Source organism: Vanessa tameamea, chromosome 8 (assembly GCF_037043105.1).
Source record: "Vanessa tameamea isolate UH-Manoa-2023 chromosome 8, ilVanTame1 primary haplotype, whole genome shotgun sequence".
Classification (NCBI taxonomy): Eukaryota; Metazoa; Arthropoda; class Insecta; order Lepidoptera; family Nymphalidae; genus Vanessa; species Vanessa tameamea.
The window spans coordinates 12,382,342-12,407,455 of record NC_087316.1 but is presented as its reverse complement, the minus strand read 5'-3'; the positions used below and the strand labels follow the sequence as shown (position 1 = coordinate 12,407,455).

Sequence of the window (25,114 nt, the reverse complement as noted above, 5' to 3'; positions counted from 1 at the left end):
TTCCATGCTATTATAATTACTGTAATGTTATTTATTTAAATAAATACTAATACTTCCATTCATTTTATATACTTTATGGAATAGGGCTTTGTAGATGATCGAGTGCGCCAAATATAAATATTTTGCATCGTTGACTTAATTTTTGAAGAATACCTAATCAAGGAAGAAATGTGAATGGACATAATATATTATATGGATATATTAAATATCTCATGGTTCCCTTTGCTTTGACTGTAGGTTGAGATTGTAGTCGTAAGCAGTGTTTTATTATTGCAGCGCAAACTTTAAGAGGGTCGCTTGACTGCCTCGTTAAAATAAGTAAAAAAATGCAGGCGTCATGGGATGCTGGCAGATGTGAAACATTGATATTGCTTGTTATAGAAAGAATTTAAAATCTGAATAAAGAATAAATGTAACAAATTTTGCTGCAAGTTCGGTGTATATACTGCACACGGAAAAGCAACGAAGTATAGAAGAAGGTATTATGACACACAAAGGAGTAAAGAGTGGCGGCGGAGAGAAGGCAAGACTGCATAAGAGATGCTGAGAGCGTCATATTCCACCGCATGCAAGAGGGGTATAAGGCACGTTAATATTATGTTTCACGAACTTTACTTCGATACATATTATTATTTTACATATGTACTTAAATTCATTATTTTTAATTCTGAAAATCCTTTGAAATTATTAATTGCTTAACTTTTGTCGAATGGAAATAAATATATGTATCTAAAAGTAACTTAAATGATTACAGATTGTGTTATTTTAAGCAATTAATTCGAAACGTATCTAGGGTATTTTTTTTAGGTTTTAGAAATATGGTTATATTTTGTTTTTATTACTTTTCATGTTATTGCGCATTTAGAATTCCTCATAATTCCCAAGTCATTCGAAGACAGAAACTTGCAACCTTACAAAAATAATGTCAACGTCACCTGGACGTTAAACGTAATGAAAACGAATCAGCTGTGAAATTATTAAGTGTAATGTAAATAAAATACATTGAATAAAAAAGTAATTTACGATACTTTATGTTATGTAAAAGATGGCTTCTCGATTTAGTGGTGCATTGCAATTAACAGATTTAGACGATTTCATAACTCCGTCGCAGGTGACTATAACCTTTCGTTGTATTAGCTATATCAATTATTTTAATAATATAAGACAAGCTTTATAGCGTAACGGAAAGACACTTCTCAAATCTTATCAGTAATATATATCTGCATCTCTACGGGATTAAAATTTATTTATTCTTCATAATTGTTAACCTTTTTTATTTAGATTAGTGTATTATTAAAATAACCATAATCCTATTAACCTAATAATTAGCAAAATATTTAATACATCGATTGGAGATAAAACAGTTATTAATTCATATTATATTGTTTTTAGGAATGTATAAAACCAGTGAAAATAGAAAAGACTAAGAGCAAAACAGGCGCAAAAATTAAAATAGGTGAAGATGGATATTTCGACCTGTCTACTGGACAGGAACAGAAGTTACAGAAAGTGGAAATAACACTCGCAGATTGTCTGGCGTGTAGCGGCTGCATAACTTCAGCTGAAAGTGTTCTTGTAACAAGACAGAGCCAGGAAGAACTTTTGAAGTAGGTTTGATTTTTTTTTAATATACAATTTTATTTTAACTATCACTTTTCAAGTATTTTTTTTAATTTTTACAGAGTGTTTTCTGAAAGAAAATATTCAGATACTCAAGGTGTAACACGAGATGTAACATTGATTGTTATATCATTATCTGCTCAGCCAACACTGTCTTTAGCTGCCAGGTATAAATTAGACCCTGAAGAAGCAACACGAAAATTAGTTGGTAAGTTATAAAGGAAGAATAATATATATATTTTTTTAATTTCAGTAGGCATGGGTTTGCCTGCAAGCATGCCTGATGGTAAAATTTGATACAGTTTGAAATGCTTACCTTTAAAATTGAAGCCTTGTATATTAATAATATTATCTTTAAATCATCATTTACAAACAGGCAATAAAGCAATAAAAAACTTATGGCAAAATTTTTAATTAATATAGAAATTATTGTAAAGTTAAATATTGCTAAATCATTGTAAAAGAGACAGAAATTAGTTGTGATTGAACAGATAAGTCTAAATATTTTTTTTTTACATATATCATTTTATTCAGCTCAACTTTCTTTTCAATATAAGTCATCATATATGCAAGTCTTCGGCCTACAAACTATTAAAAGAAATTGAATTTCAAATTTGTGTGTCTCAACATTTAACATACATTACAATCTGTTCCTTATCAATCTTTTATAGGATATTTCAAAAGTCTTGGAGCAGACCTGGTGTTAGATATGACAGTTGCTGAAGACTTGTCTCTGCTAGAAGCACAGCAGGAGTTCTTACAGCGTTACCAAAACCACCAGCATGATCCTTCTACTAAACAACTACCAATGCTTGCTAGCTCTTGTCCAGGTACATTGATTTAAAAAGTACTAATAATCAAGGATAAATTACGGTATTTGATATATTTTGATACAATTTAATAACTTTTATTACTTAATTTAGTAAAAATCATGTTTATGTTTTATAAAACAATTTTAATCCAGGATGCAAGGGATTAAAATCAAAAATAGAATAACTTTTTTAAAACTTCAAGCAAACATGTACTTGAGAATACACATGAATAAATTGTGGATTTGTAAAACTATATTTGTTTTTCTTCCAATAAGGTTGGGTGTGTTACGCGGAAAAGACGCATGGTAACTTCATCTTACCATACATTTCAAGTACTAAATCACCACAGCAGATAATGGGTTCACTAGTGAAGCGGTACTTAGCTAACAAGCGTGAGCTGAATCCCAGTGAAGTGTATCACGTCACCTTCATGCCATGTTATGATAAGAAACTCGAAGCGTCTAGAGAAGATTTTTACAGTGAAGTGTTGAGCTGTCATGATGTGGACTGTGTCATTACTGCAAGTAAGAGATAATAAGAAATGACTATTGACTTTGAATAGGTGCTTCTCTTTTTCCAGCTGGACACAGTTTCATTCCCATAGTTAAGCCTATAATATATATTGAAAAAACAACCAATCGATTTTAATAATAGATATGTATTGAATTTGGAATCAATTTAAATCATTTTAATAGGAAACTTGTTGCCGAAATATTTACACCAAGCAGCCATAACTATAAATATGCTAAGAGTTTCTTAGCATGTTTAATTTAAGCTTTTAAGTCGATAATTAATACATTTGGTGATAATTAAGCATTTGCCTTTGGGTCCGTCAACTTAGGTAAATTGAATTTTATATAAAACTAGTTTCGCACGGTTAGAAATTGGGTTTACGCATCGCACGCCAGTAAAGCACCCAGTTTACTTGCTGGTGCGGTTTGTGCAAGTCTGGGTAGATACCACCCACTCGTCATATATTCTACCGCCAAGCAGCGATACTTAAAATTGTTGTATTCTCTTAAGAAGGGTGAGTGAGCCAACGTTACTACGGGCACAAGGTACATAACATCTTCGTTTCCAATATTGGTGACGTATTGGTTACGTAAAGAATGGTTAAAATTGATTACGGGGTTAACTTCTATAAGGACTGGAAACCACTCCATCAGGTAGCCCGTTTGCAAATCCTGTGCATTTTCTGCCTCGCATAATCACTCTGTGGAAACAGCTTTCGCTAGCGGTTTTTCCGAACTGATACTGAGACTTGGGAACCTTCAAGAAAAGAGCGTATTCATTCCTCAAAGGCCGGCAACGCACCCGCAAGCCCATTCGGTGCTGCAGATGTCCATTGGCGGTGGTAATCATTTTCCATCAGGTCAGCCTCCTGCTCGTTTGCAACATAAGAAAAAAAAATCATATGCTATAAAAAATAATTTTTCAACCTATACAAAACGAGAAAAGATGCCGCGGCGGGGCGTGTAGCCGATTTTCTACTGCTATTTATAATATGCAGTGATTAAACTAATTTCTTAGCAGTTACTCTTATCATATAATTGAAGAAACACAATAAACTTTCTTCCTATGATTTGGCTTTGCATAAAGATAGTGGATTTTTTGCTTTATAAATTAAATATAGTTACGTTTGCACACAGTCGAATTAGAACAAATGCTGGAAAACAGTGGCAGATCCTTATCTGAAAATGAAGATTCCAATTTGGATTGGCCGTGGGATGATTCTGAAGGACCAGGCTTGAAAAGCCATATCGGCTCAGGGTCTGGAGGTTACGCAGATCATGTGTTCCTGTATGCCGCTGAACATCTTTTTGGAGAGACGAATGCACCACTGGTTTATAAGAATTTAAGGTTAGTTCCATTATTAGAACAAATATTGTAAAGAGATAAAATTCACTGGTTGAATGCAATATTATTTCTGAGTATAGCGCTCAGAAATAATTATATATATAATATAATTTTCTTTTATAATAAATTGCACTCTTGTGGGGCCGGGCCGATTTGCAAGTACTTTATATGTACTAGCATCTATTTCGTATGATTTAATTATAACCTACGTATACAGACCAATGACCGGCGTGTCATGCTATTTATGAAATCTTAATTTTTATTTTGAATGTCCAACCCTCGCTCTACCTGTTATAGGTAGAGAAAAACCGTTAATTTAAAGAAAAAATATTTTAAATTATTTTACAATTTTATTGTCTCCGAAAATGATATATTGTTAGGACTATGGATTTCCCGATCCCCGCTTACGTAATATTTAAGCAACGGGCCCCACCTAGGTACCCTAGTGGGTACATTTGGTCGTTTTGATTCGTTTTAATATCATAAACGTATCGTCTATTGTACATAGATCGTGGGTCGAATGATGCGATCTGTTGCCAAATGCACGGCTATTGTTTGTATGTACTCGATAAACTGAACTGTGTCGAAATATTTAAATTCAATGCATTAACCTCGTTAAATACAAATTATATTACTCCTTATATTGTATATATAAAACTATATTTTGAACTTATATACTATACTTATATATATATACTTAAAACGAGTAATACGCGAATGTTACGACCGATCATCAAATACTGAAACATTATAAGTAATCACTAAGTTAAATACCATCCAATTAACATTTTAGGTATACAAGGAGTTAATTAGCCGCAATACTGTTCTGTAACAACACACTTTGTGTCGTTATAATGTTTATTTTGACGCCTGACACATTTTAATGTTATAATTAGAGTCAATTTCGTTAATGACTCTCTGACATTTAACAATCATGTTCTGCGTTAATTTTCGAGTTGGTTTTTAATCGAAAATCGAAATCTCTCCCTGAAATGTTTATATGTATGTATGTATATATCATAGTTGAAATAAGTTGTTTCAAATATTCTAGAAATCCAGATTTCCGCGAAGTGACCCTAGAAAAAGATGGCGTAGAAGTGTTAAGGTTTGCGATCGCGAACGGGTTCCGCAATATACAGAACCTGGTGCAGAAGCTGAAGCGCGGCAAGTCACCCTATCACTACGTGGAGGTCATGGCGTGCCCTTCGGGTGTGTATACTGCGTCTGCCGCATTATTGTGCATCTCTGTCGAATCAAAAAAGACGATTCTAGAATAATTTAAAGTAATAATTTATACTCAATAAATTGGACAAGTAATTCTTGGTACCAGAAAAGAGAAACCCCAAACGTAGACGTCGCCCACTGCGCAGGTTGTCTCAACGGCGGCGCCCAAGTGCGGCCCGTGCGGGGCGAGAGCGGGCGCGAGCTGGTGGCGCAGCTGCAGGCGCTGTACGGCCGCCTGCCGCGCGCCCGGCCCGCCGGCAGCCGGCTCGCCAAGCTGCTGTACGCCGACTGGCTCCACGGCAGGGACTCGGACAAGTCGCGGGCCTTGCTGCACACCGCGTACCACGCCCTCGAGAGGAACGACATCGCGCTCAATATTAAGTGGTGATCCGGCCGCCGGCCGCGCCCGTCGGGACACGCGTCCCTTCTGGCAGCTTCTGTACGGGACAGAGACATATTGCGCATGTTGCGCGATTGAGTATGGATATACGATATTATTTTGTATGTAAGTGAATTTTATCAGCAATGGTGATGTAAATATTGTTATTTAATAAACAACACGTTGTGATTACTGTTGCGTTTCATTTGAACTTGAAAGTGCTGTCTTGTCCGGGATAGTGAACCGAGTAAAGGAGTGCGCTTTCTTGACGTAACTCACGTTCACGCCGACATTGTAATAACTTATGCATTGTCACTTACCATGCATTTTTATGTTAATGTTAACCACCACGTGTTAGCGAGACCTTTACAGGCGACGAGGGATTGCGACGACGGTGTTGGCGATGTTTGGCGCCAATTATTCGCTCCGTTCTCTATTTAACGATCATTACACTGACAGTCGTGGTAATTGTTTTAGAAAATAACTAAGTATATAAAACGTCGATAATCGGGTTATTAGCAATTTTAAAATTAACTGGCCATATTGCAACGTCAGTCGACAAGTCGCCCCGGTCACTTGTCGTTGATTATAAAAGTATAAACGTGTATGAATAATAATCTGTTAAATCGGACGCGAATGGGTCAGTGTGAAGAACGGCCGCGGCGGTTACGACTGCGCACCCCTATTTTACAAATACTGCGCACTGTTTACAAAACACTGACCGCGGCGTGCGTTTAAAAAGTAATATAAATTTTTCTACACTAAGTTTTTTTGTGAAATGCCATGGGTGACTTCCGGATACAGAGCACTAATAGAATACACTTCGTACTGCTGTGCACAATCTTCAAAGCTGTGATTAGTACTGGATTAGGAAAATGTCCAATATATCCACAATTTCCTAACTATGATATTAGACGGGTAAGTTAGATTTAAATTTACTTAACTTGAAATACGAAAATAAATCTGCAAAATGTATTTCTGATCTGCACGTAAAATATATAGAAAATATAATTTAGACGTAATCATTTATCTATGATCTTATATGTACAATTATTTTAAAAGTAAATAAATTGCGTGCTACATCATACCTACTATATTTTTATAACAATCATAGAGTGTCGACCTTAACCCTCAAGCGGGCACTGTGGTAGCTTTTGCATGTTAATATCATTACTAACCGTTTACACATAACTTACGCGTATTGTTATTTTTATACATACATTTCTAAAGCGTAAGTAAACTAATAGATAGCACTTTCAGGAAATAGTGTTGTCCTTCTGAAGACAAAGTAATTTTATACTTGATATAAAATTATAATTCGAAAATTTAAAAAAAAACGTGATTCAATTGAAGTTGTAATAAGTACCAAAAAATTAAAGATTTTTTTTCTTCGTTGTGGTTACGTGTGTAAATATCTACTTAATTGAAACAGTGATTTCGTAATAAATTTCATGAAACAATATTTATACTTTGGTAACACGCCCACGTAAATTCCTACATTCTGTTATTTATTTATGTAAATGAAAATTGAGGCAGTTAGAATATTCATATAAAATAAAACTAATGCACTTATAAAAACTGGTCATTGAACTTATTAACTAAAATGATACCTATTTAAACTATCAATAATAAATGGGACTATCTGCTCATGTCAAAAAAGGTATTTATTAGTTAAATATTCGTTTTATTATAATGAAACAGAATACTTGTAGTAAGACTGAAAGCCATTTACGTTAGTAATTAAGCTTCAAAGAGATTTCATCCTTTCAACCTATTCTAATATTATAAAAATATTTTGTTTGTATGTAGGGGGTATGTAGGGTCGAATGATTAAAATCTAAAAAAAAAAATCATTGGTAGAAAACTGCATTATAAGAGTACCTACCGTAACGTATAAATTGCACCCGTGCGATGCCGTATATTGAATATCACATATTGATGAATTTATTATGAGAATAACGTTTACATAAAATAAGTTAATGTTATCCTTTTTGAAATGTCTACCCAATCATCCCATCGTTTGCCGTAATGCTAATAATGATTGCTGTAAATTGTATCTTATACTGTTTAATGAAAAAAAATATCCCGTTAAATAATTTGAAATCTTTGTTAGGTTAATGTTATAGGTATAACATTACGAAAAATCAGTCATCTTATCAACGGGATCAAAGGCATTAAGTATCACATAACCGAACAAAACTAGTCCGGCTGAGTGTTTTTAAGAAGAAGTACTTACATTTACAATGTTCCCGCTTAAATTATTTTAAGCGAGAACATTGTAAATACATATTTAAAACAACTAAAAATTAGTTTTGTCATGATGTCAGAAATGGTTGAGTCAAATATTTACATTTAGTATTATTTGACAGAATAATTCAATAACTATTTTTGGAAGACAATAACTTGCAAATTGCAGCCGTATAAGCTAATTACTTGTAACTAAATATACCAACGATACATACCAGTACTGGAAAAACTAATTAAAACAAATAAATTCTAGATACGTATTATGTTCTAAATGATATTTTTTTTCGGTTAAGTATATAATAAAAAGAAATTTCTTTTAGATGACAGGTACGTGGTATGAAGTGGAAAGATCTTTCCATCTGATGGAGATCGCAGCGAGCTGTACCGAACTGGACGTGATGCTCAACGAGCGAGGTTTCTTACTTATTACCGTCAACACTGTAAATAGATGGTATGTGCTTTCTTCAAATTCTTGCGATATATATATCCATTTGGTCTGATGAAATATTTAAAGTTTTTATTTTAATTGAGAAAATACTTTATCAATGCAAAATATATTGTATTTTAGAATTTAAAAAAAAACATTTACAATTCCGTAGGTCAGGTAACCGTTCCACAAGTAACGGCTTAGGCATCCCAAGCCACAACGGTTCGTCCTCGTTCAGGTACAAGTTGAACAACCGGATGCCGTACATCATAGGTCGGATGCTACCCGGAGCCGGGCACTACAACGTATTATTCACCGATTACGACCGCTTTGCGCTTGTTTGGTCCTGTACTAACTTTAGCGTTGCTCACTCTGGTACGTATTTTTGTAACATTATTAAATACTAAAAATAAGATAATATTTTCTAATTACTTGTTTTGCTAGATTTATAATGTACGTGCTTTTAGTCAATTGTATCGATTATTATTAAATACCAAATCACACTTTGGTTTTGGTTATTCCTTAATTATCTACAATCCATGAATTGCTATTGCTATTTTTCTAATTGTTTCTTCTATCGATTTATCCACCTCCTTATTAAACAGATCGCATGTGGGTACTGGGACGACAGCGGGATATAGAAGCGGGATTGCGAGCACAAATATACGCCATAATTCAGGAGCTCCGACTCGACCCGGACCGGCTTATACTTTCAAAAAATAACAATTGTACCGAATTTGAAGATCAAACGACTGAAATAAACTAATTATTTATTGATATTTGTTTTTATATATATCCAATAAGTACTTTTTTTACATGGCAAAACAGAGTCAGTATTTAAGCCATCTGTGGTCATCGAGGATCTTTGCCTTTACTCATTGGCACTGCAAGAAACATAAGCCATTCCTTATACTGACAACGTAGCACCTACGAAAAGATCTACGATGGACTGGTTCTTGTACGGTCCGTGCTATGCAAATGTGGCAAAACTTTGTCAACGTATATCGACAATTACAGTTGTCTTGCGAAGGAGCGTTGGCAAAAAAAAAAAACGTCCCTGACAAAGCCAAAAGGGTATAAGATTTAAGATTTAGCAGATTAGGTCTATGAAGGTGTTCATACAAATACCTGTAGAAATTATTTTGTGTGATTATCTTGTCAAAAATTTACGCCTCTTTCTACTTATTATACTATATTATCCCAATCAAATCGAGGATTCTATCTTTAAGTGTAATGTCAGGAAGATAAAATAATAGTAGAAAGTAGTAAAATTGTCTATGTCTAAATCTAATTGTCTTAATTCAAGTTCGACTATATATAATATTTGACAATACGTCAGGCTACAGTACTAATCAGTATACCGTGTAAGTAGTAACTGAACCAAAAATAACTCAATACAGATAAAATTATACATATAATTACACTGGTTCACTTACTATTCAAACAAGAACATAGCAATACAGAGAAATTACTGGTGGTTGTATCTTAGTTGCGTGTGTGTGGGGCACCACACCACCACACCCACCAAAGCTAATACAATCATAGCGTTACAATACCCACTCAGACCCACGTCTAAATTATATACTTTTTATGTAGTAAATACGTAGTATATATGGGTATATTTAACAAGTGGTATAATGTGTATGCATAATATCATTCGGAAAATAAAATTAAACGCTTTTGGAAAAATATTTATTTACAACAATATAGAGTAAAAGATATAAGAATCAAAATACATTTTAATTCTTTCCTTATACAATGGTGACAGAATTCACAGCTGCCTATATTGCAGGCACAGACACAACAAATCAGACACTGACCACACACTGACTTACAAAATAACTATAAATTATTACTCGTAAACAATTATACGTCTAAAAATGTAAAAAAGTATTGCTTTTTGTTTTTAACAATAAAATGGCGTCTATCCTCTCTCTCTTGGCATATATATTCAAGGTTAAACAGAGTAAAAAAAGGAAAATTAACAATCATGTAAATGTTTTATATAATGTTTTGAAATGTGTTTTACAATTTTTGAACTAAATTAATACGTGTGTAGTCTATTTCCCTACACATCTCATGATCTCATGCTTTTATAAGATTCAAATGAATTATTTTTACATATAAAAAAAAAAAAATCAAAATTAATATATATATTGGGCTATAATCATTAAAATTAAATCGTGATTATGTTTTAAATGTATAGTTTAATTTTATAAATTACACTTCAATTTTGTTTTAGCAGGAAGACATGGGTAAATGGATCAAGTAATAGTTAGTGGTCACCACCGCCCGTCATATATTATGTAAACAAATGATAATAAGCTGTAATGTTATATTTTAGAAATTGTAATTAATATAATGAATATAGTACTTTATACTTCGAAGCAATATAGTGGAACAATGATTAAGATTACAGATACAAATTCCTACTTTCTATTATAAATTGATTAACAAAATGAACGAGTAATGTAGACATAAAAATAATATTACATCGAAATATAAAATTAAAAAAAAACTTACTAATTACAATTTCAATACTGTAATATAACAAATTATCATTTATTTACATTGTCAATATAAGAAATGTCAATTCCTTCCACCAATAATATGCTGCAAGCCTTGGGATCCTAGTTCCACTAGATCTAAGATAGCCGATCATTCATGATTCCAAGGATGTCAGTACGACACGTCGAATTTACACGGATCTCCACCACCGATGAATATACTTGGACATAATAGTAATATCAAAATAAGGGACTAAAATTAGATATACTTGCGATACTTAGAAATCTGTGACCAGTGTAACAGTTTACTATAAAACATTTAATTTTACAATCCCGTTTTGTGATGCTTAAACAAAGTCAACAAAATATGTGTGCTATTTATTAGGTAGTGGAAGTCAGTAGTATGAATGTAAATATATGCTATAATTAGAATTTTGGTTAGTATTTGGCGTTATATTAAATTCATATTATGCTGTGAAATTAAAATTGATGAGTCAATTGAACATTCACTTGCAAGTAATGAATTTATGAAGCCGAGATGATCCAATAGATGGAATAGGCAATCTTTACGGAAAGAATTCGAATTGGAATAAGCTTAGGTTTTTATTAAAATTCTATTAAAAAAATAATCGTGGAGAAACTGCATGCAAGATGAGATTCTTTCAAATATAAACCAACAAGGAACACCTAGCAGTGAGCTGTTCCATAATATCTTCTTAGCTGAAGTCAAGTCTTTTACTCAGCAAAACAGCAATCATTAAATTGTAACTTTTAATTACACATAATAATAATAATAAATAAACAAGTATTTTTTAAGCTTGTCTTTTATATGACTATATGGGTATAAGTATTTAATTTCACAGCATATTGACATTAAATATTTTTAGTATAAACTATTGGTTCCAAGCATACAAGTGTCTAACTGATAGAGATGAAATTACTTATTCAATTAGTATTTTACCAATATTTCCCTTGATGTCATCTACATATTAATTTGTTTATCTGATTATTCAAAAATGACTTGTTCAAAACCTACTCGACTAAAACATTTATAAGTTAATTGATTGACAAACATTATTTTTAATATAGATAGCAAATTTTACAAGATCAAAATACTTTTTATACATTTTCAATGAAACGTCTTGCATATAACTGACCAAAATATTATGTAAATAATAATTTTATTTAAGACTATAGATATTACAACCTATTAAATATACATAAATGGCTATTAGAATTACAAAATATTCAGTCCCTTAGTGATCTAATTTACTTTAGGCCTTTATATTGCTCTCATTCAAAATGAGATATCTGTTATGTAATTTTTAACTAATATTCAACAATTCAATTAAATGCAACTTTAAAAAAATAAACAAAATAATGATATAACAAGGAACAAAAAACTTATAATTTATAAATAACATTCAAAATTAAGTACTTAATATATATTGTATTTAAAATCACGGAGTAGTTTAGTCCTTTATAGCAAAACACCCATATGTATATCTACATACAATATTTTAAAATTGAACTTTGGATTATATGCCTTTGAGTATCTACATAATTATGCATATGACTATGACTTTCTTGTAATATTGTTTTTTTTTTAATATTAATTTGTTTATGGTGTAGTTATAACAGTTACTATATATGGATAAAATAATAGATGACAAAATCTTATCACTTTACTAATATCTTACGTTGATTAGTCACACAAACACACAACCGAACCAATGTGCAATGGAAGCACTTAAAAGTTTTCATTGTTAACAAAACAGTTTCTGACCTCATTTAACCGTAGACATTCAGAATCACGGTTGTTGTAATCAGAAGACAGGCTATCGTCTGGACTACCACATAGCGGCTCAACATCCTTCTGATTGGAAAGTGTGTCCTGCCCTCGGTTGTTCAGTGTGTACTGATGCATCCACAATTGTTTTTCTTCAACCTCTCTACTTACAACAACAAACAATTCCTTTTCTTTGCTGTCTAATTGCTCTTTTAAATATGCTATTAAATCACTACTCTGAAATAGATAGTAAAGTAAAACTTAGATAGATATAATGCACACATTTATGTTAATTTTCGAAAGGGATGCGTTTTGTAAACAAAAACTTTTTCTTTCTTTTTTAACCAATACTGTCAATTTCATTTCATAATGTAACTTTTATCTATCTATTATATCTTCATTTTTAAATTTTTCTGTTTCTTTATCTTTATGGCTATGAATGAATAATATTTATAGACTCTTATAATATAATTAAGAACATTAGATAAATATATGTTGTTTAAACAGCGTCATTGCTCTTTTATCAAATAAGTCAAATGGCATAACTTTTTACTAATGAATGTGTGGTATCTGGTATACTTACAAAATTAGCTTGATCAAGCCTTATAAACATTTAATTGAAAAAATTAAATTGCTATGCTATGTCAAGATTTATTTTTATTGCCTATGTGTGTAACATTTTAACCAAAGATGAACCACACTTACAGAAAATAAGTCATTTGTAACACTTATTTTATTTTAAAATCCACATAAAACTCATTTAAATAACATGGCTCTCGATCACAAGCAAATTGATATTTTATACATTGAAATGTTCTAAAAATGTACTAACACAATGCCATATTTAATGGCACTGTGCATATATAAGTATACCAGAAAAACACCAATAAAAGGAATTGTCTACATATCTGGTACCAAAAATAAAATACCCCAGTCAGTATCCAGGGCACTAAATGGATGAATAGTAAGTAAATGATTGTATTAAAAAAATACTTTTTTTTCTAAATATATTATTCACATACCCTTCCTATTAACTGTGGTGAATCTAACTTAGAGTCGAGATTGTAAAAGTTGCCCTGTATTTGTCTGATAGTGATCCAATGCCGTCGTCGAAGAGGCAACATTACAAAACCCAGCTTATAATCTGATGGCACATTCAAAATAAACCCACATATGTTTGAGAGGTCTAAGCATCCAGGATCTCTGAAGACAAAAGATAAATAGGCATAAGAATCATTAAGTCTTTAATATTTGGCTATAATGTAAGAATTTAGTTATTTGTTAAGCTCAGAGACAGTTATTATAACAGATATAATTATAATTAGCAATGATAGGTTATCAAAATTAGTTAGAATTTTGAAATTTTGGTACACTGGTAAATGAAGAATTGTGAGAAAAGTTGCATATACATGTAGCTGCAAACACTGACACAACTGGAGCACTTTGGCAGAATAAGACTAGGCTTTACCTATAACTGAATAAGGTGCCTGAATAAAAAAATATATCTTACTTTCTTTTATCAAACCACACAGCCTCACAACCTTTCTTCTGAAGAGCAGCCATGATTACATTAATGTCATAGTTGCCAAGACCCAGCATTGAGCGGTGAGGATTAATCCATACATTTGGAGATAGCCTACTGCAAATTGTGTCTAATTCTGACTTCGAAAATGTGTTCCTTGTCTAAAAACCAAACCAGTTAATTTTTTAGAGGAAAAAAGTAACCCAGTAAAATAAGCAAATAAGGAAAATACCTTCATAATCGATATATTTAGTTATTTAAATTATCAGTTGTACTTTATATATTAAAATGCAATTTATTTTAGTTTAAAAACTTTTTAATATCTAATCGGAATTAACAATAAGTAACTAAAATATAACGAGGTGATAATTAAATTCTAATGACCCTAGCAAGCCAATTTGTTTACTTTGGCTTGTCGGCTAATGTATTCATGGACGTTTTTCACGTGATAAGTTTAGTATTTAGGCAAAGCCTCTTAAAAATATGAAAAACTCACCTGAAATAAATTATTCAACGCATGCAATGCACACAATTCTTTTACTTGTTTTTCATGATATATTTGCGGTTTCGAACCCATCTCGTTCAAACATTTAGCATGTTTTATCTTTAAACTAAGCGCTAAATTTTTAGTTGAATTTTGTAAATTATTTATTTTTAATAGAACAGCTATAATCACTGTAATACTGAAAATAATTTAACAGATAATTTGGTAAAATAATCTAAAAAATACAAGTTTGCTGATGAATAACTTGACAATTTTATTGACTTCAGTAATCAGATTTGACAGCAGTTCAACAAGATATATCACTTTTGCGGTAAAAAAAAAATAAACGAATGCGTTCGGTAGTGTAAAGAAGTAGAATATTAAACAAAAATGTAATTAAAAATTTCAATAGAAAACTAATATTAAGTAATGTATATTGAATTGATTAAACTGAGCAATAAAGTAAGATACATATAATGATTTCTGTAAAATTACAGACATGACATATTAAAGTATATATCTATATTTCAAAGTCAATTGTCAAAAAAAACTATAGTAACTTCTCTGTTTTCTTGTATTGCCGCCTAAATACAATTTAAAGTTTAAACAGAAATAAGAAATTAATAAAAGTATAGAAAAGACTTACATTATTTTTAGAAGGTTAAACAACAATGCAGCTATCACAATCTGAATCGAGTGACGGCACTAACGTGTCTTTATTAAATACTGAAATTGTGCATCAGTATAAAAAATCTCTAAACAGGTTTGTTAGATTAAATTTTGCATATTTTATATAATGTAACAAACAGCACTGAATTTCATTCATAAATAATCAGGGCTAAATTACTTTAAAAATACACGAGAAGACAAATTTATTTCTAGTAGCTCCAACAATTCTACGACTATCGCATTGCAAGAAGCATGGCAAGCAAACGTTAAGTTATTTAACAAAAATGGAGATCACCTAATAGGCTTCGCAAAAGAACTAAACAGCTCTACATGTACTGAGATTGAATCTTGGAGTACTTCCCTGGGGTGAGCATTGTGTAATATATTTAATTTAAATATTAAGGTGAAATAATAAACTGTAATATTCATAAAAAGTAAAAGATGACATTTAAAATTTTAATTACACTTTCAGAGAACTACCAGATCCATTACTGTTATTTGAAAAGTCTTTACCGCAGTGTAAATGCCTGAGTATAAATAAAAATTTGCAACAAAATAAAGCAGTAGATATTATGCAAAGCAAATGCATATGTAAAGTTGATTTACCTACACAAGAAAAGTCAGAAGTGTCGTACTTTAGACCATTGTATTCTGAGAATTCTAGTCAAGAATCAAAATCTGGAGATGACGGGCTTTCAAAATCTAAGTTTGGTCGTTTAAAATCAAAGAAAACTATGCCTACATCAAAGAATATAGTAGATACAAATTGCAGTAAAGATTTCAATATGGACGTAGAAAAGCCATTAGTAAATACTGATGTTGAAGTTGATGAGGAGAAAGCTCATAAAAGTCAAGTTGCAAAAATAACATTTAAAACTGCTAGAGAAACACTATTGGCCTCTAATCCAGCCGCTCGGCGCACTTTGGGTGCATCAAGAAAGGCTCAGGCCAAATTTGTTTCTCCGATGATAGGGGCTCAGTAAGATTGGTTTTACTATTTTAAATAAGTTACTTAGTTTTGTCTGGTCAAGAAGTTATAAAATATTGATTCATTGCAATTATATTTCTGTGGCCTGGTGTTATAATATCAAATATCAATAACCCTTTATTTTCATAATCAGAATAGAAACATTAGTTGGTTGGTTCTTATGAAAATTGTTGGCATAATTATAAACATGCCATTTTAACATAAATAAACTTGTTCTTTTTTTAAAGAATTGGCAAATGGCAAAATGTGTTTTACATTATACTCAAAAATAAGCTTAATTATTTTAGCCACCAATTTATTTAAAAATATTACAGGTTTATTTAAAAACAATATTTTGTCTTTTTATATTTCATATCAAAAAGTAATTTCACTAAACACCTGCTAAATAATAACTTAATAACACAAGAATATTTACAAAATTATCTTTTTTGCAGAGAAAAACAGGAGGTCAATGAACCTGCTATAATAGATGAGAGACTAAAGCACATTGACCCGAAAATGATAGAGCTGATTGAAAGTGAAATTATTGATAAAGGATCTCCAATCGGTAATTGGGTTCTTGTCAGTTTGTCATATGAATTTACTATTCATAAACTTAAAAATGTTACCTTGTACTAGTCTCTTCTATGAAACATTAGAAAGCCTATTTACTCATTTAAAAGTGTATCTCTCTGATATAGAGGATCTAAATAAACAAATTAGCAACTGAATGGTCTCTCCCACGTGTACATCAGGTTGGGACGACATCGCGGGGCTGCAGCAGGCCAAGAGCGTGCTGCAGGAGGCGGTGGTGTGGCCGCTGCTGCGCCCCGACATCTTCACGGGCCTGCGCCGCCCCCCGCGCGGCGTGCTGCTGTTCGGCCCGCCCGGCACCGGCAAGACCTTGATCGGTGAGCGATCTACGCGCCCAGTAGACATCTCGAACATTACACCTCGTAGGGTATAGATGTCGAAGGACAATTGGGACATCCCCTTCTTCTTTTAAATTAGCAGGTTTTTTGTGTCAATTTCGCACACTGAAATGTTTAAGAATGAGAACTGTTTTCACCATCGTCTGACTATCCGTCCGCCATAGCCCAATAAGGTTTGCCGAAGTGACGAGTGTGGTGCGCAGGGCGCTGCGTGGCGGCGCAGTGCCGCGCGACGTTCTTCAGCATCTCGGCGGCGTCGCTCACGTCCAAGTGGGTCGGCGACGGCGAGAAGATGGTGCGCGCGCTGTTCGCCGTCGCTCGCGCGCGCCAGCCCGCGGTCAGCGCCTGCTACTCTGTATGCCTATATCTATTTATTCTCTTGACTGAACTGTTGTGTAGCTGACGTGCCCGTGTTCAGGTGATATTCATAGATGAGATCGACTCGCTGCTGAGTCAGCGAAGCGACAGCGAGCACGAGGCGAGTCGCAGGATCAAAACGGAGTTCCTGGTGCAGTTCGACGGCGCTTCTACGGGTGAGATTTTGCTCTTTTGTATTTTTACCGATCGGCAAGCGAACTTTAAAAGGACATAAGATATGCGAAAGACCAGCTTTCAAATTTAGTAATTAATATCTGTCTCGAGCAGGAATCGAACCCGACAACGGCGACCGGCCGATTGAATGCCGTAAATCCATAGGAAATCATATTTGTCAGCCGTCATCGAAATCGCGTAGTGATTATCAAAATATTTTCGTCGCTCATATGACGGTAAATATATATATAAGTAAGCTAAGTTAAGTGTAAATTTGGGCAACAGGTGAAGAAGATCGTATTCTAATAGTGGGCGCCACCAACCGACCGCATGAACTGGACGAAGCGGCGAGACGGCGCCTCGTCAAACGACTGTACATTCCGCTGCCTGATTTCGAAGTTAGTATTTCAAATATTGACACCTTGCCGAAAACATAATATTGGAATAACATATGAATTTTAGTAAATAAGTTTTCATCACAAGTATGTTCGAAATTTCAGCTTAATCGGTTACTTGGAATTAATCTAAATTGTCTTATTTTACCCTTATATACTATCATGTGAAGTTAAACAAGTACTTGGAAGTGTTTATATTTAAAAAAATAGAAGTGCGTGTTATGTATGCGACCACCCTATGGAGGTACATTAGGACATCGCGTTCGCCGAGACCACCGACGACGGCCCGGCACCAGCAACCCTTGCGCAACATCACGCCGCCCACAACGGACCACACCGATCTTTCTTTATAATTTCTGTGTCTCTTAGAATTAAGAAAAGTATTAATATTATTTTATAATAATTGGTTCTGGGTGCATTCTGTGTTACAACCTCAACACATGAAGTAGTCTAATTAAATTAGTATTCATATTTGTAAAATAAGTTTGTGAATTAAAAAAAAAGTGAATTTAACTTTTAAAGTATTTTCGGTTTTTTTTAAGTCCTTCGGCTGCGAACGACGTAATTTGCGTAATATTACTCTCTATTAATAATAATCTTGTTTTCTATGATATATTTTTTACTAAAAGATTATTCCTTAGCCCTCATTGTAAACTCAAATAATATAATCTAAATTGTCAGCTCCAATATTCAACCGATAGTAATTGGTGTATAGAGTAAAAAGAATTACTTGTCTGCTATTAACCTTATACTAACAGCAGCTAATTACAAAAAAAATTGTCGTCGAACGACATATTTTGTAATAAACTTTTTAGTAATATGTTTGATAGAAACAATAATGTATAAAAATCGACTCAAATATGTTTTCAATATAATCCATATGTGTTATATATTATTCTAGGCACGCAAACAAATAATCAGCAACTTGCTGAGGAGCGAACAGCACGAGCTGTCGGCGAGCCACGTGGCGGACGCGGCGCGCCTCACGGACGGCTACTCCGGCGCCGACATGAAGTCGCTCTGCTCGGAGGCCGCGATGGGGCCGATTCGCTCTGTGCCTCTATCGCAGATCGTCACCATTGACAGGGACCAGGTAGGAGAACATACGAGGACCAGTTATAAGCTGGGAGTCACAACTCTGGTTTTATCAGATAACGATGCCTAAATATTTTGAGAGTAAGGGTAAACCACTGTACTATATTGTGTTTTAGGTTCGTCCAGTAACTGTGCAAGACTTCAAAATAGCTCTTCAGCGTGTTCGTCCGAGCGTCTCACAAGACGACCTCGGCCAATATGTTAAATGGAATAACACTTACGGACACGGCTTTTAAAGTTGTACATAGGCTTGTCTAAATCCAGAGTGAAACGGGGGAAGAAAACCGCGGCTGCCGTGTGTTAGTGGGCGCCTCACCGTTAAAAGTCAAGTCTTGTACTATCAGTGAGGCGCCCTAGATGGTCTCTTAAAATTAGTTTCAGGGATGAGGGAGATCACCAGAAAACTGCTTATATCCATGCGCTTTTATGCTTAAGCACAACTGCTGTCAGCAGATTGGGTACAAAAATATTTTTTTAATAAATATTTATGTGATTGTCTGCCTTTCACTTAACTTGAAATTCCGGTCCTAATCCAATGAAAACAAGAATTATTTTTCATAAGTTTGTCATTCAATATAAAAGGTTTATGCACTCTCAAATTCTGCTTATGCGATGCCGAGATATAGACATAAAAAAATATTTTGTATAAGTAACAAATTTACAGGCTATAAAAATTCGTTACGAATATAACCGACTTCCTACGGGACCTAAGATGGAATTTCTAAGTATTATGCCGTGAAATTGTAAATATTGTTATATTATAATCTATCTTGCGTGATCGAATGACAATGTCTGAAAAATATTACTGAAATTTTAAATAATGAAAAAGAATATTTTTGTACGATATCAATTGCCATAAAAACTGGATTTAACGAAAAAAAAAATGAATATTGCAAAAAAAATACATCTTTTTAATTTAACAATATTTTTTTATGAAAAATAATGTCTAAAAGTAAAGGCAGAGTATTACATTTTATGCAAGTACATAAAACATAATTAAGTATTTTACCGATTCAAAACACCTGGCAACACTAATCCAAAAGTCAAAACAAATGTAAAGCTATTCTAAGCATGGGTTATTTTCAACAGAAGTCAGAAACAAACCAAAGCTACGTGAAAAGAAACCGGTAGTCTTTAGTACCAGAATCATAATTATCTTATTTAATGAACTACGATACAATTGATTGTATATGAAATTGTATTATTTATATAAAAGAGCAAAATGGATTTAGAAAATAGGATAGTTGTGTTGATAGACATGGATTGTTTTTATTGTCAAGTGGAAGAGAAATTAAATCCTGAACTGAAAGGAAAACCTATAGCTGTTGTGCAATATAATCCATGGAAAGGAGGAGGGTGAATAAATCTATTCATTAAACTTTATATTACGAATTGTCAGTATTAAATACATACTATTCGTTTAATTACAACCTCAATCTTAATTCCCTTGAACAAACTCTCTTCTATTTTATGAAACAGAGCTGTATTTAACTGCTGGACAACAGAGACTCCAACTAGTAAACAATTTTAATGTTGTTTACATATAGAGCTATTTTAGTCAAATTATTACAATAATATTACTGATTACTGTCAGACAGTACCAATTGATACAAAGAGTAAATAAATTGACAATATTGACAATACTGTTAATTTGTATTGACAGAAAAGAAAATGTTTGAATTAATATGTAAAATAATAATTTGGCCTTCTACTCCTCTGTTGCTCCAGGACCTCCAGGCCTTTAAATCCAGAATGTTATGAAATATTTGTATGCCCATGTTTTATAAGACTATTTTTCTATTTATGTTAAAAAATCAATCAGTTATAAATGTTTATTTATAACTATTTTATAGCTAAACTATTAAAGAAAGATCTACCTTTTAAGCAGTACTGTATTTGATGAAAACTAATATAATTTTTTATATTTATTTAGAATTATTGCTGTCAACTATGTAGCCAGAGCTATGGGAGTAAATAGACATATGCGAGGTGATGATGCCAAGGAGAAGTGTCGTGAGATCCAACTCCCATCAGTGCCATGCAAAAAAGGAAAAGCTGATATTTCAAAGTAAGACTAGAGTAATAGAGAAAATAGTTAATATTATGGTGAAGGGTATGTTCATTCCATATTTTTATAAACATTTTATTATGATTGTATTAAGTATATGTTACTTTAAAACATTTTAGATACAGAGATGCAGGGATAGAAGTAGCAAAGGTACTTCAAAGATTTACAACTTTGTTAGAAAGAGCATCAATTGATGAAGCTTACTTAGATATAACTATTCCAGTAAGTTCTTGTTTAGAAAAGTATTTTACAAAATATTTTAAAACAACTGTTACATCTAGTATTAACAAAAAATAATTTACTTATTTTTATGGCTGTTCCATTTCCATTTTTTATGACTGAGTACAGAGATTTTGCACCTAAACTGTCTATAAACCTTTATTGATATGAACTCAAATTTCAGGTGCAGAAAAGACTTCAAACAATAAATGTGCACACATTGGCAAGTAGCATGATGCCGAATACTTTTGCACTGGGATATGACAGTTTTGATCATTTTATCTCAGATATTCACAGCTGTGACTCAGACTCTATTGAATTTGACTTTGATCATGCACAAAAATTACTAGTCGGAGCTCAGATTGTTAGTGAAATTAGAGCTGCAGTTTTTGAAGAAACAGGTAACCCGACAATTAGAATATTGATATTATCAGTTCTCAGATATTTTATATCGACTATGAAGAAGCATGTGTGACGATAAAAATTGTATTTTATCATTTGGTCTCAACTATAAATTATAATTATATTTAACCTTTAGAGTTTGAAACTTTTTTTTACATTTAAGGTTAAATACTTTCTTGTTCCCTTTTTTAGATCATTAACAAATTTTATTATTCAAATAAATACATATGGATAAGTTTTTAGGTTGGCTACTATCAAAGTCAGAATTCTTAAAAACAATATTTAAAACAAGTTTAGTCATATGCAATATTCTATACATCAGTTTTTAATCCTCTATTTAAGGTTATACATGTTCAGCGGGAATTGCTCACAATAAAATATTGGCAAAACTAGTCTGTGGTATGAACAAACCTAATAAACAAACAGTGCTGCCGAAACACTCTGTAAACATTTTGTATAAGTATGTATTCGATGTAATATACATGCATTATCTAAAATAATACTCATCTATTAAAAGAATATTATTCTGATCACAGGACTTTATCAGTAAAAAAAGTTAAGCATTTAGGAGGAAAATTTGGAGATTATGTCTGTGAAATATTAAAAATTCAAACCATGGGACAGTTACAACCTTTCACAGAAAGAGAACTTCAGGCTAAATTTGATGAAAAAAATGGGTAAGCATTTGTAAATTAACTACCAGATCAAATAAATGGTTATGTCAATATATTATTTAACAACATTATTATTTAATAAAATTCATTTAGGTAATCAAAATTACAATATAGTATTATTTGAATGTAGTACTTCCTTTAACTAACAATTTCAAATACATTTCTGTTTGTCACACCACTTGCTTAAACTAAACTATTTCAGAACATGGTTGTACAACATAGCTCGAGGAATTGACATAGAACTAGTTCAAGCTAAATTCAACCCGAAAAGTATTGGATGTTGCAAGAATTTTAAAGGAAAATCGGCTCTCTTAGATTTAGAAAGTGTTAAAAAGTGGCTAAGGGATTTAGGCGACGAAATAGAAGAAAGATTAGAAAAAGATGCTTTAGAAAATAACAGAACACCAAAGCAAATGGTCATTAGCTTTTCAGTACAACTCCAGGATGGCAGAGACACAAGTAGTTCCAGGTCATACAATTTCTTACCTGATGATGAATTGTGTGGGGAATTGTTTACAAATAAGGCTTTTGAAATTCTTATTGACAGTACTGAAGGTTGCAAGCCAAAAGGTTTATAAATATGTACTTAACAAAACTTCTAATTTTACTCTTTAAAAATTATTTTGGCTAATACCCGTGTTCTTTCCAGAAGCTGACAGCAATAAAAAATTAAGAGCACCTATAACATTTCTTGGTATTAGTGTTGGTAAGTTTGAAGATAATACAGAAAATAAGAAAAGGAAAAAAATCAAAGACTATTTCTGTGCTGGTTCTTCTAAAGAGACAGTACCAAAATCCAATGAAACCACTAAAGTAAATGAAACAAAAATAACAAATATAAACAATATTGACAAAAACTACATATTGCATAAATTTTTAGAAACAAACAATGATAAAAAGCAAATTAAGAAAGAAACTATGGGACCAAATAATGAAAAAGTATTAGAATCTCCATTAGATAAGCAAGAATCATTCTTTGTCAATTTTTTGAAAAAAGACCAAGACAATATAAAATGTAATCAGGTACCTCATGATAATGGATCTAAATCTCTAAATAAAGTTAATAGTCCTATTTGTAATATAGTAGAGTGTGATGATGATAGTAATGATACTGTTTATTCAGGATCAACCATTAATGAAGAAATTAGTAAAAGTATAGCTCTATTCGAAGATGATCCACTTGATATAGCTCGTGTTAGTAATATGAGGGAGCTCTTAAAAACTAATGAAATTGAAGTCGATAAAATCGTAGAAGTCCAACCTAGAGCTGATATTTCATCAAGAACAGTAACTCCTGAAATTACAGATACAAGTCACATAGAAACAGTTGAATGTTTTGAGTGTGGGAAAGCTGTACCATTAAATGAATTCGACGAACACGCAGATTACCATATAGCGCTTAAATTAAGGGAGGACGAGAGAGAGGTAATACGTAAAGCAAAAGATAAAACCACTCTTAAGGAACCAGCTAGAGACGTAAAGAAGAAAAAATCTGTACAAGAACTTAACAAAAATGAGGCAAAGCCTTCGATTTCCAAATTTTTTACAAAGTTCGATATGACCGCCCCCGTGAAGATGTGTACAGAGTGCGGTGAAAAAATTGCAGTTGAAAAATTTAGTGAACATCTCGACTTTCACGAGGCTCAAAAATTAAGTAGGGAGTTAAATAAAAAGACGACAGTTCATTCCTATGGTAGTAGTAGTGGTAAAAGGCAGAGAATATCATCATCACCCATAAAGAAAACGAAATTGCCTTGTAAATCGATAGACATGTTTTTTAGGTAAGATATAAGTGCGAGAATAAAATAAAAGCTATGTAAATAATTGTGATATATTTAGTAACAGATTTTGTATGATATATTTGTTACTATTATCCAAAAATGAATTTAATAAATAATATATCACCTTTTTTCTCAATTAATTCATACCACCAGACCATTTTTTTTAAAGTATTAATGTTTGGTATAAAATAAATTGCAACCAGCATGTGCAGATTATTCTAAAGTTGCAAATATACTTTCTAATAGCACAGCCAGCGCGAATTTGTGGACTGATCCTCAGTTAATGTCCACGTTTCGGCAACTTACATCATGACAGGTAACCATATTAATTGAATTGTTTTTAAGACTAGTCAAATTAATTAATAAGAATCAAACCCAGAAAGCTAAAAATGTTATCTAAGTTTAATAAAATCATTAGATATGCAAGGTCTCGCAATTCAGAATTTCGTAAAACATTTATTTACAAGAAGTTCAGGAAGATTAAATTCTGTCACATAAAATCTAAATATCTAT

General features: G+C 32.5%; 5 protein-coding genes across 8 annotated transcripts; 4 read left to right on the top strand and 1 right to left on the bottom strand.

Moving 5' to 3' along the window:
• The first annotated feature begins 898 nt into the window (after positions 1-898).
• Positions 899-5,928, top strand: LOC113404734 (probable cytosolic Fe-S cluster assembly factor GL21135). The gene is made up of 8 exons (XM_026645728.2): positions 899-1,111; positions 1,393-1,607; positions 1,683-1,828; positions 2,292-2,450; positions 2,708-2,956; positions 4,082-4,292; positions 5,341-5,498; positions 5,660-5,928. The coding sequence occupies exons 1-8, from the start codon at positions 1,046-1,048 to the stop codon at positions 5,899-5,901; spliced, it is 1,446 nt and encodes a 481-aa protein (XP_026501513.2). The 5' UTR covers positions 899-1,045; the 3' UTR covers positions 5,902-5,928.
• Positions 5,929-6,481: 553 nt separating this feature from the next.
• On the top strand, positions 6,482-9,343 carry LOC113404743 (apolipoprotein D-like). Its single transcript, XM_026645738.2, has 4 exons — positions 6,482-6,810; positions 8,460-8,590; positions 8,739-8,941; positions 9,172-9,343. Exons 1-4 carry the CDS (start codon positions 6,676-6,678, stop codon positions 9,330-9,332), a joined length of 630 nt encoding a protein of 209 aa, XP_026501523.1. The 5' UTR covers positions 6,482-6,675; the 3' UTR covers positions 9,333-9,343.
• Positions 9,344-10,244: 901 nt separating this feature from the next.
• Positions 10,245-15,168, bottom strand: LOC113404740 (josephin-1). The gene is made up of 4 exons (XM_026645735.2): positions 14,881-15,168; positions 14,373-14,545; positions 13,885-14,065; positions 10,245-13,099 (listed from the first exon to the last, which is right to left on the bottom strand). The coding sequence occupies exons 1-4, from the start codon at positions 14,959-14,961 to the stop codon at positions 12,824-12,826; spliced, it is 711 nt and encodes a 236-aa protein (XP_026501520.1). The 5' UTR covers positions 14,962-15,168; the 3' UTR covers positions 10,245-12,823.
• A 263-nt stretch (positions 15,169-15,431) lies between these two features.
• Positions 15,432-19,875, top strand: LOC113404733 (fidgetin-like protein 1). Of its 2 annotated transcripts, none has more exons than XM_064215715.1 (10): positions 15,432-15,631; positions 15,754-15,903; positions 16,010-16,516; positions 16,960-17,072; positions 17,260-17,415; positions 17,640-17,773; positions 17,855-17,969; positions 18,253-18,365; positions 19,264-19,455; positions 19,574-19,875. In XM_064215715.1, the coding sequence occupies exons 1-10, from the start codon at positions 15,540-15,542 to the stop codon at positions 19,691-19,693; spliced, it is 1,692 nt and encodes a 563-aa protein (XP_064071785.1). In that variant the 5' UTR covers positions 15,432-15,539; the 3' UTR covers positions 19,694-19,875. The 2 variants fall into 2 exon arrangements, with proteins under 2 accessions (XP_064071785.1, XP_026501512.2); XM_026645727.2 differs by having other exon boundaries at positions 15,433-15,631; positions 15,751-15,903.
• A 690-nt stretch (positions 19,876-20,565) lies between these two features.
• LOC113404729 (DNA polymerase eta) lies at positions 20,566-24,658 on the top strand. 3 transcript variants are annotated; one of them, XM_026645718.2, is made up of 8 exons: positions 20,566-20,813; positions 21,391-21,525; positions 21,645-21,747; positions 21,929-22,145; positions 22,489-22,606; positions 22,683-22,823; positions 23,023-23,390; positions 23,473-24,658. In XM_026645718.2, the coding sequence occupies exons 1-8, from the start codon at positions 20,680-20,682 to the stop codon at positions 24,603-24,605; spliced, it is 2,349 nt and encodes a 782-aa protein (XP_026501503.2). In that variant the 5' UTR covers positions 20,566-20,679; the 3' UTR covers positions 24,606-24,658. The 3 variants fall into 3 exon arrangements, with proteins under 3 accessions (XP_026501503.2, XP_026501502.2, XP_026501504.2); XM_026645717.2 differs by having other exon boundaries at positions 20,568-20,813; positions 23,470-24,658; XM_026645719.2 differs by having other exon boundaries at positions 20,640-20,851; positions 23,470-24,657.
• Positions 24,659-25,114: the final 456 nt, after the last annotated feature.

Excerpts from the sequence above, each read along its gene's own strand:
- LOC113404733 (XM_026645727.2), top strand. The coding sequence starts at position 15,540 with ATGCAGCTATCACAATCTGAATCGAGTGACGGCACTAACGTGTCTTTA. Across the intron at positions 16,517-16,959 it reads TCTCCGATGATAGGGGCTCA|AGAAAAACAGGAGGTCAATG; the intron begins GTAAGATTGGTT and ends TCTTTTTTGCAG. Across the intron at positions 17,416-17,639 it reads CACCGGCAAGACCTTGATCG|GGCGCTGCGTGGCGGCGCAG; the intron begins GTGAGCGATCTA and ends TGTGGTGCGCAG.
- LOC113404740 (XM_026645735.2), bottom strand. The coding sequence starts at position 14,961 with ATGGGTTCGAAACCGCAAATATATCATGAAAAACAAGTAAAAGAATTG. Across the intron at positions 14,546-14,880 it reads CGTTGAATAATTTATTTCAG|ACAAGGAACACATTTTCGAA; the intron begins GTGAGTTTTTCA and ends TTTGGTTTTTAG. Across the intron at positions 13,100-13,884 it reads CACCACAGTTAATAGGAAGG|AGTAGTGATTTAATAGCATA; the intron begins GTATGTGAATAA and ends TATCTATTTCAG.
- LOC113404734 (XM_026645728.2), top strand. The coding sequence starts at position 1,046 with ATGGCTTCTCGATTTAGTGGTGCATTGCAATTAACAGATTTAGACGAT. Across the intron at positions 1,112-1,392 it reads ATTTCATAACTCCGTCGCAG|GAATGTATAAAACCAGTGAA; the intron begins GTGACTATAACC and ends TATTGTTTTTAG. Across the intron at positions 4,293-5,340 it reads CTGGTTTATAAGAATTTAAG|AAATCCAGATTTCCGCGAAG; the intron begins GTTAGTTCCATT and ends CAAATATTCTAG.
- LOC113404743 (XM_026645738.2), top strand. The coding sequence starts at position 6,676 with ATGGGTGACTTCCGGATACAGAGCACTAATAGAATACACTTCGTACTG. Across the intron at positions 6,811-8,459 it reads CTAACTATGATATTAGACGG|ATGACAGGTACGTGGTATGA; the intron begins GTAAGTTAGATT and ends AATTTCTTTTAG. Across the intron at positions 8,591-8,738 it reads GTCAACACTGTAAATAGATG|GTCAGGTAACCGTTCCACAA; the intron begins GTATGTGCTTTC and ends ACAATTCCGTAG.
- LOC113404729 (XM_026645717.2), top strand. The coding sequence starts at position 20,680 with ATGGATTTAGAAAATAGGATAGTTGTGTTGATAGACATGGATTGTTTT. Across the intron at positions 21,748-21,928 it reads ACTTAGATATAACTATTCCA|GTGCAGAAAAGACTTCAAAC; the intron begins GTAAGTTCTTGT and ends CTCAAATTTCAG. Across the intron at positions 22,607-22,682 it reads TCTGTAAACATTTTGTATAA|GACTTTATCAGTAAAAAAAG; the intron begins GTATGTATTCGA and ends TTCTGATCACAG.